General features: G+C 38.0%; 1 protein-coding gene across 8 annotated transcripts in view; it reads left to right on the forward strand.

Annotated features, from left to right (window-relative positions):
• The window catches only part of FAM120A (family with sequence similarity 120 member A), a 116,747-nt gene that overhangs the window by 23,926 nt on the left and 80,403 nt on the right, over window positions 1-12,418 (forward strand). For all 8 annotated transcript variants that reach the window (XM_081523761.1, XM_081523786.1, XM_081523772.1 and 5 more), the window contains exon 3: window positions 2,088-2,170. In XM_081523761.1, coding sequence (XP_081379887.1) covers window positions 2,088-2,170 — 83 coding nt within the window. The remainder of the gene's footprint in view (window positions 1-2,087; window positions 2,171-12,418) is intronic.

The raw sequence follows: 12,418 nt of genomic DNA on the forward strand, positions 1-12,418 counted from the left end.
TTTGGGGTACTCAGGCCCTCTTTGAGAGATGTGTGGTCTTAAGAAAAAGTGAGATCTTACTGTACTTTCCTAGTTTTTATTCTGCAGTGCTTAGCTACAGGATCTGGTTGTGCTTACGAGGGGGACTATATTGTGGGCTCTTTTAGAAATTTCCAATTAGCAGATTTTTAAATAAACATTCCAAAAGAGTTTTATACAACTAGGAATTATAGTGAGGGAGCCATAATTTTTCATATGTTATTTGGTGATAACATTTCAAATTGTGTAACTACAAATTAATAAAAAAAAAATTCTGATTTTACAAGTTGTCTTTATTTGGATCCAATCTCAAATACATGTCTTTTAAGTTAGTACTTGGCTATTTTCTGTCCATTTTCTTAGTGAACTCTTGTGACTTGGGATTCAGAGGATTAAAACCTAATTTCTAAATGCATATAGTACTTTTATATTTTCAGATATTAAAATATAAAAGGATATTTCCTCAAATGTTAAAAAGTGATGAAGTGGATGGACACATGAAAAGTTTCATTTTTACTCAAATGTTATACCCATTGACTTGGGCATGTTAATTGACTTTAAATGAATGGGAATATTGTATACTTTTAGAATATGGGTACCTTAGCTACCCTGGGAAGGGTATTTGTTTATCTTATTTAAGAAACGTTGAATAAGTTTCTTGGGAGATAATACCAACTAATAGTTTATGAAATATTGAAAGAAATGAAAAATAATAACATTGTGAATAATTTAGTAATGAATTAATTTAAGGCTTGAAATTTCTTCAAAAAATTTAGGCAAATTATAAACTCTTAATTGAGTGAACATTTTTAGAGCATTTTAGTTTAGATTTTGTGTGAAAATTTCAGTGTCCTCAAATGAGAAATATTATTTTTCCTTTTTTTAAAATAGAAAGTATAATTTCTCCTCTTTGTAATAGAAAGCATAGCAATATAAGATGTTTTGTTTTAGAAAAGTTGAGTGAAATACTCATTTAAGTATTTGGCCCAAGTTTTAACAGGCTATATTTGGTGTTGGAATTGGCTTAATATTTTTTCAGATAGTAGCTTCAAAAACAAATCTGAGATACTTTATACTTCACAGTAAAGTTCTGCACTATCTATGAGCAGAGGAAAGCAATACAGAACTCAGTAACTGGACAGTTTGGACCTAGCTCTGCTCTTGTGGATATCATGACAGTTTGGTACACCTGTATCATGTGTCTGTGTTTAGAGTATTATGATTAGCAATGCTGAGATGCACTCACCTGTTTTGCCTTCTGTTAGCAGCTCAGTAATGCATCTGCTTAGTGTAGAGGTGACTAAATCATAATGTACAAATCAGAGTTATTTAGGAAATTATTGCTTTTAAATTGTATCAAAACAACTAACAAATATGTTAGTATATCAGACATCCAGGCATTATATTGAAGGGAGAATGTTCACCCCAAAAATGTAGTTTCTCAGCTGCATACAGTTCTTACTTGTCACATAGCCCTGGTGATAGTGCAAAGAGCTGATTGACACTTCTTGGTGGTAGTGTAGTCTGTGCTTTGTACATCTATTTTGCGGGTGGTGCTAGAAATTTGAGGAGGAGGGTGTTGATCCATGTCACAAACTGCAAGCATTGTCATTTAACCTTAGGTTTTATAACTGTGTAGATTCTGCATCTGCTGTCCAACCTACTTCACAGAATGCAGTTTGAGCCATAGTCTCTCATAAACACATGAAAACTTGTATCAGATTGGTATTTGGCATCTGGCATTATCAGACTGAGCTTAATACTGTGCTGGGGAGTTACTTAGGTTTTTATGCAGTTTATTCAGTTTGAATGCTGTTAAGCCTATAATGGAAATGTACTTGAAGCAGCTTCAAGAAGTTGGCCTGCTGTATGTTTTGTGTTAAAAAATGAAGAAATATTCTCAATATCTGTGTGGAAGTTTTATGTGGTGTATTAAATGAGGTGGTCCTAAGGAGTCATATTGCAAAGTCTAAAACTAACAAAGATAATCTACAGATTATAACATGCAGTGATATTAAGTTTCCCCCATGTCAGTAATGGCTTTTGTGGTATCCCTGTTTGTATTCCAGGAAATCACATTCTACCTGATGAAGATCTGGCTTCCTTTCATTGGAGTTTACTTGGTCCAGAACATCCACTAGCTTCACTTAAGGTACAAATTCATTTTATTTCCAACATTTGTTGCTTGTCCTTTTCCTTTCATAATCTTAAATAATGTTTCTTTATTGTAGAAGGAAATATACCACAAAATTAGCAATATCATGCTTCCCCCTAATTCAGAATCTGTGCTGCCTTAAAAAAAACAACCAACCTTCCTTATATTGTTCCCAGCACCTATATTTTAGGGAAATATATATAAATGTTTTTTAAAATTCCCTCAGATGAAGTCTTCATGTCATGTACCTAGATAGGTATAAATTTTTTAGCTAAAGTTTTTATGTATTAATTTTCTTTTCTTACAAATATCATTTTTTCAATAGATAATATCATCTTCTGTTACGGATCAGTATCTTAGCAGAGTTTGATAAATTTCATAATTTTCTTACTGATTTTCTGATATTGTAAAAATCTGTAGTTTTAGTACTTTTTGAGTGATCGAGGAGACCCAAGTTCATTAGAAAAATGGTCTATTTGTACTGTTTTATTAATATTTATTTTCTTATTTTTCTCCCCTTCCTGTTTGTGAAAGTAATGAACATCCAAGAAGATGCACTTAACTTTGATTTTCTAAAGTGGGAAGGTTTACGGTTTGATGTGAGCATAGTAGTGGAATGGTATGAGTCACTAGGGACCTTGTAGTTGTGAGTGGCTTCCTGTGATTTTCTGAATTCCCTTTGCTGGGTAAATTGGTGTGGTGTTCTCTTCTGTCAATGTTGTGGTCATAGCTGCCACTTATTAGATAGGGAGTTGGAAATTCTGAACCTAGACTGGCTGGCAGCCTGGGCCTCAGTTCCTTCTGGTAATGGGAAGGATGCATGGAGTGGTTTCTGAATGCATGTTTTCCTATTGTCAGAATTGCCCTCCAAATAGGATTTTCAGTGTTTAGCTTACAGCAGGCTTTTGTGATACTTGGAAGTTAAGGTGGCATTCCTCTCCTGCCTCTTTCCTCTTGTTCCTTGATGCCTAGAACTCTTTTTTTTTCCATTTCTTATTGATGGGCCCTGATGTTTTCCTTTTTATCCTAACAGTTCTTGGTATGGGGCTTTTCAGCTTCTGTTGGAAAGTCAGTTTTTCTCCTTTTGTTTGAGATTACTTGTTTTCTTTTGCCTTTTTTTTTTTTCCCTGAAGGAAAACAGCTCTCTGTTTGCTATTGGCCAGAATGTTCTTCGTGTGTGTTTTCATTTACAGAGTACTACAATTTGTAAACTTGATTCCAAGCTCCTGGTGATACCATTAATGACTTGCAGAATGGGAAACGTACAGTCTGAAATCAGGTAGACTCAGAAGCATTATGCTCATTAGCCTATTAAACAGTATGCTTTTATAAGTTGAGACAAAATGAAAGCTTGTTTTTTTTACAAGGTGTGTATTGTTTTGAGTAGCAAGGGTGAGTGAGAAGCTCCCAGGATCCCCAGATTGTATACATATGTTTAAATTGAGCTCGCCTTATTTCATGTGTCAGAGGTTAGAAGTGAAGAGCTGTTTGAAGAATTATTGGAAAACCAACTCAATCCACTGATAGGTCACAAGCCTCATTATCACATATTTTTCCTAATAGTTTGTTAATAAAAATAAAAATATATAAAAAGTTGAAATAGAAAATATCTATTCATATATCCATCACCTTGGTTCACCTGTTGTTAACAGTTTGCTGTAAAGTATATTTGTATCTATATGTTTGTTTTTTAACTCAACTATTTGGAAGTAAGTTGCAGACATCATAACACTTTACCTGTGAAAACTTTGGTTTATATCTGCTGCTGCTACTGCTCTGTCGTATCCAACTATTTGTGACCCTGTGGACTATAGCCCACCAGGCTCCTCTGTCCATGAACTTTTTCAGACAAGAATACTGGACTGAGTTGCCATTTCTTACTCCAGGGTATCTTCCCGGCCCAAGGATTGAACTAGTGTCTTCTGAATTGGCAGGCAGGTTCTTTAGCACTGAGCCACCTGGGAATCCTTGGTTTATATCAACACCACCACCTAAAAATAAGGATAATCTCTTAATTATATTACTATTACCACATCAGCTAAATTAATGGCATGTAATATAAGTCCACTTTGACATTTTTCTGTTTTCTCTGCAAGTTGTTGGTAGGATTGTTTGTGTGTGTGTGTGTTTTAAAATTATTTATATATTTTTGGTTGCGTTGGGTCTTCGTTGCAGTGCACAGGCTTTCTCTAGTTGTGGTGAGCGGGAGCTATTCTTTGTTGCGGTGCGCAGGCTTCTCACTACAGTAGCTTCTCTTGTTGTGGAGCACCGAGTCTAGGCGCGTAGGCTTCAGTAGTTGAGGCTCGTGGGCTCAGTAGTTGTGGCACATGGGCTTTGTTGCCTTTGAGCACATGAACTCTTGCCGGACCAGGGATCAAACCCATGTCCCCTGCATTGGCAGCAGATTCCTATCCACTTGTGGGTTTTTTAAAAAATCAATTTTTTTGCATTATCAACGTGTATATTTTAAATATTAGCTAGGTATTTTTATGGCATAATAGCGAAGCAGTCCAACATAATTTTTCAATGATTTGATAAGTTGTAGGATTTTTTAAAGTCACATTATGTAAAGTAAAACATCTGGCTTTGAGTTAGAAAATTGCAAAACTTTCATGTTTTGACCTTTATATAGTTTCTGTGTGTAGTATTGTTTTAACAAAGACTGGGATTTTGTTTTTTCTTTTTAATTGGAGTATTGCTTTATAATGTTGTGTCAGCTTCTGCCATACAAAAACATGAATCAGCCATAAGCATACATATGTCTTCTCCCTCTCAGACCTCCCACCCACCCCCAACCCCATCCCATCCCATCCCATCCCATCCCTCTAGGTTGTCACAGAGCACAATGTTGAGCCAGCCCCCTGTATAACACAGCAACTTCCCACTATCTGTTTTTATATGGTAATGTATATGTTTCAGTGCTACTCTCGCAATTCCTCTTGCCCTTTCCTTCCCCTACTGTGTCCACATGTCTGTTCTCTATGTCTGTGTCTCTATTTTTACCTTGCAAATAGGTTCATCAGTATCATTTTTCTAGATTCATATATATGCATTAATATATTATATTTGTTTTTCTCTTTCTGACCTCACTCTGTGTAACTAGACTGTGGGATATTGAATATGGTTTTTTTTCTCATGAACATTACTACTGTTTAGAATTGTTTATACCCATCTGCTTTTTTAGTTGCTTCTTTTTCCCAGTAATAAAACTAACTACATCTTTTGAAAATTTGGTTAGCTGTTGATTATAAAACTTTCTTATGGTTTTTATTCCTTTTCAACAGAGTATGTTGTATACAGTTGTTAAGGATACTTGATTTTGCTTCCCCAATTTCAAGCACTCTTTTTCTCCTACTTTATTTTGCCAAAGTATTTCACTAAGTTCATATCTACTAGTTTATTTTTCACAGAGGGTTGGTGTTATATGAACTTATTATCTAATAAATTCAAATCCCCCCTTAACGTGTAATATAATCTTATTCCTGTCAACATTTCGACATCACCATCCACAGTGCTGGCTGCCAATAGGAGACCGTGGCTGGGGCTCTGGATTCAGAAACACAAGCAGAACCTGGAGTGGCTGGTGATAAACAGCTGAGGCAGTTGGATCATGAGGTGATCCCCACAGAGAAGGCTAGGAAGGGAGCAGAATTCTGTTTTGTGCTGCCTTATTAATAAGGGATAGTGCTCACTAGAGTAGGAGTGCAATGCTAAACATCCTTAAAAACCTAAAAATCAAGTTAGGGCAGTAGAAAAAAAGGAAGTTAAGGCAGCCAGTCAGGTTTTTAAACTTTTCAATACTTGTTTCCATGTTAAGAACTTCTAGTCAGAGGGCATCAAGTTTCTTAGTTTTGGAAGTAAAGTATATTTCATTTGTTTTCAGGACAACAGGAGCCCATTTTAAGTCACATCATGTTCTAGAAGCAGGGGTGGGAGTCCTTTGGAATGTTAGGTAGTCAGCCCTGGTTGGGAGCACCTCCTGGCCATAAGCATGTGCCAAAAGAGTGCCTTTTTTATATGTGCTTTTTGAATTTTTAAAAATGGTTTTATGATTTTGAGTCCTTGAAAGTTATGGAACTTTTTATTTGGATTTGGCATTGAATTTTTTTTAACTGAAAGTGTTTTCTTAAGTTGAATCATAAGTTGCAGGTCTTTGTATTCATTTTAATGCTTTTTGTGTTCCTAAACTTCATATTCAGTTTCATGTATTTTGAGTTTTATCCCTGTCAGTCATTCATGACCCCCAAGTATTTCCTGCCCCAGAGTCCCTTTGTCATTTCTGCTTTGCAAGTTTTATGCTCACCTTTCCTCTCCTTAGACCTCCTACAAGTGTTGTTCTCCTGTATAGCTCTTCAGGTTCTGTTTTGATCTCTCTATACCACTTCCCCAGTTGTGGCAAGCAGGCAGAGGAGACCTTCCCTTGGACACAACTGCCCACGCCACCATCACCACCCCACTGCCCCAGCCCAGCTCTGCACATCAGCCACGGGCCAGGCAGGTGCTAGTTTCTCTTGAAATCCTCCCTGTGTGTGTCCAGTTAAAATGTCTCCTGGAAAACTTCCTTGCTTGCTTCTGGCTCTTCTCAAAATCTAAGTCCTAGCTCTTGTACATGTCTGTTTCTGATTTAAATAGTCTTTAAGTGTTTCTACCTCTACCTTAGGGTTCACTTTTTAGTCACCTTCCTTTACCAGCAATATCTTTTCCCTGAGGCAGCTGTATACCAGGATACACTAGCAGGTCACCTCAGGAACGTTTTGTTTTAAATTTACCTAGAATTTTACTAAAAGTTATCTCTGTATGTTTTACATCTTACTTTCTGCCACCAAAAGTCACTGAATAATCCTTTTTACAAATGTCTTTAGGGACAGGATGTGGCGATTGACCCTGGGGAGGAGGGAGTCTGGTTCTGGGAGAGTAGCATGTCAGGGTCCCCAGGAATGTGGAGGTGGACAGAAGAGCCGTCTGTGTCTCATCGTGCAGGCCACACAACCCCAGCATTCTCAAAGTCATGGCAAATGGCACGGCTTGCAGTGGGCCTTCAGAATGAAGCCAGGACTTGAAGGATCTCCTCTCTCTTGGCTTCCCGGAAGTGGCTCCATGGGTAACAGCTGCACCTGCTGACCAGTGTCCAGCCAACCAGTGATTTTCATCTCCACTCCGCATGGCCCCTCTCTGGGTTTCACACCATGGAGCCAGCTTCCAGAGAGAAGAGCAGCATGATTTCAGGCATTTTGAAGTTTGATGGTATATCTAACGTACTGTGCAACTTTACTAGAGTGAGGTTGGTGATCAGACTTTCTGGAATCTTTTTTGAAAGAAAGTTGAATATAAATTGTGCATGAATAGAAAGATGGGCTTCATTTATTTTAAGAGTTCTACCTTTTAAGGCATTGCAAGAGGTGGCAGTGTGGGCACTATAGGACATTCTAAAGAATGAATTCCTGCTTATATATTAGTGTTAATTGAAGTTAACTCATACCTTTTTTCCCTCAAAAAGTGACTGTATCATAAGAGCTAAAAAGTACTTCCTAAAACCCAAGGACTTTGGGGGCTCTAGAGAAAATGTTGTTAGGGGCCTAGAAGCTTGAAAAACTCAACCATTACGCAGTATGGAAATGAGAGCTATTTATAATTTCACTCTTGGAAGAGAACTACTATTAATAGATTGATATTTGTACTCCAAAATTGTTTTAAAATGTACACCCTACTAATATTATTATTACAATGTCATGTATTCAGTGAGCTGCACATTATTAACAGTCTATGGAATTTCAGTGCACAGATTCATGATGCTGGGATGTAAGCTTTTAGGTCATGGAAACTTAGGTAAGAAGTTTTATTCTTTGCTCATTTAAAATTTATATAAGGAATCCTTAGATGGAAAACATGAGACTGAACTCAAAAGATCTTTGCTTATTTGTATCTTATCTGAGCTTCTTTCCCTGTTCCCAGTTGCTTTTAGAGTAAAGATGGAAAGCTTGGTGCTCTGGAGAATCTTCTGGGATCACTGGGACTCAATAGCTTTTCTGTCTTTGGACAGAAGTCACTTTGCTGGGAAAGAGGGACAGAGTCATGGGAGGAGTCTGTGTTTCCTAGTTGTTACAGGGTTACTTTTAGCTTAGCTCCTTTCTGTAGGGACTGTGCCTGTCTGCAGAACTCTGCCTGAGTGACCCGAAATGCATAACCTGGTCAGGAGGAGAGAGAGATTCATGGTCCAAAAGCCATATGAAAGATACAGTGTTTGTAGTGGCTGACTTCTCATGCCTGCAGTGGTGAGTGGTAGGGTAAGTTAAATAAAAGGAAGCTTACTGGAGTACTTTTGGTTTCTCTGTTTCTTCTCATGACCTGGAATCTTCTAGTCTTATGTTAATTAAGTGGCATATCCTCAGTTTTTAAAATGTGTGCAGATACTTTCAAGTGTATTTTCTCCCCTCTGGGTCCAGAACCTCAGCATTGTTCCTAAATAGGCTGTCTCCATCTCTCTAACAGAAGAGATCACTTCTTCTGAAAATGTGGCTCGCTCGGCAGCTTCCTGACCCTCTGTCTTGGGTGCATGCACCTATACCCCTCACCTTGCCAGTGGTCTCTGCCCTGAGCACTTCTAGGCAACTCAACCAGAGATGTCACTTTTCTTGATACTAGCCCAATCTGGGGCCAGGGAGATGTGACAAAACTGAGATTTGCTGGCAATTTACTTCCAAACTGCCATTCCTGATTAGACTGTTTTTAAAATCTTTTTATAACAGTTTTATTGAGATACAATCACATGTCATAAAATTTACTCCTTTAAAATACAATTCAGGGCTTCCAAGGTGGCTCAGTGGTAAAGAATCCACCTGCCAAAGCAGGAGATGCAAGAGACGTGGGTTCAATCCCTGGGTTGGGAAGATCCCCTGGAGAAGGAAATAGCAATCCATTCCAGTATTCTTGCCTGAAAAATTCCATCAATAGAGGAGCCTAGTGGGCTACAGTCCATGAGGTTGCAAAAAGTCGGCACAACTGAGTGACTGAGCATGTACTCAAAATGTATAATTCAACGGTTTTTAGCTTTCACAAAGTTTATGCATCTATCATCACTGTCTAATTTTAAAATACTTTCATTCCCCCAAAAAGAAACCCAGTACCTCACCTGCTAGCAGTCACTTCCTACTTCTCTCCCTCCTTCACCCCTTGACAACCACTAGTCTACTTTTTTCTCTATGGATTTGCCTCTTCTGGACATTTCATATAAGTGGAATTATATGACCTCTTGTATCTGGCTTCTTTCATTGAGCGTCCCCCCCACCCCCCGCAAGGTTCAGTCACATTGTCGCATGTATCAGTACTTCATTTTTTTAATCGCCAAATAACAATCTGTTGTGTGGGTATACCTACCACATTCAATCTGTTCCTCAGTCAGCGGACATTCAGATTGTTAGCCACATTTTGGCTATTGTAATGCTGCTGTAAATATTCAGGTACAAGTGTTTGTATAGACATGTTTTCATTTCTCTCGGGTGTATACCTCGAACTGGAATTGCTGGTCATCTAGAAATTATGATTAACTCTTTGAGATACTACCCCACTGTTTTCCATAGCAGCTATACTGTTCACACTTAGCAGCGACGTGTGAGGGTTCTGACTTTTCCATGTCCTCACCAACACTTGTTGTCTGTTTTATTTCTAATTGTCAGGGTGGATGCGTCATAGTGGATGTAATATGGTTTTGATTTGCATTTCTCTGATGACTAATGATGTTGAACACCTTTTCCTTTCCTCACTGGCCATTTGTATACCTTCTTTGGATAAATATCTATTCATATCTTTTGTCCATTGAAAGAATTTTTTATTATTGAGGTATATGAGGTTTTTTAAAATATATTCTAGAATGTAAGTCTCTTATCAGACACATAATTTGCAAACACTTTCTTGCTTTTTGTGGGTTGTCTTTTCACTTTCATGATGGTGTCCTTTGATAACTCTTTAGAGATTCAGGCATGGTCATGTACTAGAGCTTTACCCACAGATAACTTGGCTGCATATTCTTTCTTTGTCTCCAGTGGTGTCTACTATATTATAGCCTTCTACGCCAAGTCATACACTGGGTCTTCTCCCAGAAGAGTTCTGATTCTTACCTTACACTTAATATCCTTTTGTCTCTGTTGCTTCTATCTTTAGTATTCTCACAAGCTGACACTTGGCTCTTTCACCCACCCTGGGGCTGTCTGCCCATTTACTCACTGTTTCTTTCTTCCCTAGCCAGCCTGGACCTCTTGATGGGTCATCTCGAACCAGGTGTACCAGCATCACCCTTCTGTTGCTCCTTCTTCCATCTCACCCACCCAGAAGACTTCTCCACCCTAGATAGGTACTATCTAGAGAAGATCTTGAGAACGATACAGCTGATGGATGCCACTGCAAATTTATGATCTAAGTTAAAGAAGGATCTAAGTAAATGAGGAAATGTATGTGTTTATGGTTCAAAAGACTGTTGTTATACAACAGGATTTACTACATCCTCATCAAAATCCACCCTGAAGAAGGGAATAGCTACCCACTCCAGTATTCTGGCCTGAAGAATTCCGTGGACTGTACAGTCCATGGGGTTGCAAAGAGTCAGACACGACTGAACGACTTTCACTTCACTTTCACGTCAAAATCAAAGCAAGCTTTGTTTTAAAGTGGAAATTGAAAAGCTGGTTTTAAAATTCATGTGGAACTGCAAAGGACCTAGAATAGCAACAAAGATGTTGAAAAGGAAGAACAAATTTGAAGGACTTAGTGTTACCTAATTTCAGTATGACTTTAAAGCTATAATAATCAACTCAGTGTAGTACTGACATCAGGGTGTCGAATAGATCAATGGAGCAGAGCAAGTTCAGAAATAAACCTGTATATACATGGTTAGTTACCTTCACCAGAAGTCCATACGTAACTAAATGGGGAAGGGTTAGTCTTTATAATAGCTGGATATTCATATGCAAAGATTAAAAATATAAAAATTATTCTAGAAGAAAATACAAGAGAAGATCTTTATGACCTGGAGTTAGAGATTTCTTAGTTAAAAGAATGAAAAGCAAGCAACAACAGTGAGGGGAGCTATTTGCACAATATAATTCTTACCAGAGGACTTGTATTCAGAATATATAAAGAACAACACAATAGGATACACAACCCAATAACAAAGAAAAAGATGGCCAAAATTTTGAACAGACATTTTACAGAATATTCAGTAAGCACACAAGGAGATGCTCCATGCCATTAGGTAATGCAGATTAAAACCACCATGAGCTGCACTACTAACCACTAGAATGGGCGAAATTAAGGAGACAGATGATGAGAAGTATCAGTGCATGTCAGCACCTGCAGCTCTGAGATGTGGCTGTTGGGAAGCAGAATCCAGAATGGTCACTTTGCAAACAGTCTGACAAAGTTTCTTACAAAGTTAAACATACACCTGCCATATAACCCAGCAATCCCACTACTAGACATTTACTCATGAGGAATGAAATCCTCTGTTCACACAAATGATTCAGTCTGAGTCTCCGGGCAGCTTTATCTATTGTAGTCTCAAAGACACTAGGCAGTAGTCAGCTGGTGAATGGATGAATAAGTTGTGGCACAGTCTTACAATGAAATGCTGATAGCAGAGAAAGGGACCAACTAATTTCGTACAGTGTGTATGAATCTTAAAGCATTATTTTAAGTGAGTTGAAAACAAAGGAAATAGATTGCTTTTATGTAAAATACTAGAAAAGGCAAAAGTATAGTGATAGAAAGCAGGTTAGTGGTTGCCTAGGGCTATGATGGGAAGGGGAACAGGAAACTGTTTGAGGTAATGGAAAAGTTGTATTTCATAATTGTGGTAATGGCTTCACTAATTGGAGAAGGAAATGGCAACCCATTGCAGTACTCTTGCCAAGACAATCCCATGAACAGAGGGGGCCTGGCAGGCTGCAGTCCATGGGGTCACAAAGAGTCGAACGTGATTGAGTGACTGAGCATGTACTACACTAATGTATGCGTTTGTCAGAGCTCAGTGAATTATCTGCTTAAAATTGGTGAATTTTACTTTAAGTAAAATATCTCAGTAAAACTGATATTTAAAATTACGGTCTCCAACTTCAGTCAAGCTATCAATATCAACAGTTAATCTTTTTATTCTCCTTAATATTCATCTTAAACATTCACCATGTCTTCGGACCTCTCTTCACGTTCACACTGCTTTCTCTTATAGAGAGGTCCTTTATCTAAGGATGATGCGAG

The sequence above is a fragment of the Giraffa tippelskirchi genome, chromosome 1, assembly GCF_054371585.1.
Source record: "Giraffa tippelskirchi isolate mGirTip1 chromosome 1, T2T-mGirTip1v1.2.pri, whole genome shotgun sequence".
Taxonomy (NCBI): Eukaryota; Metazoa; Chordata; class Mammalia; order Artiodactyla; family Giraffidae; genus Giraffa; species Giraffa tippelskirchi.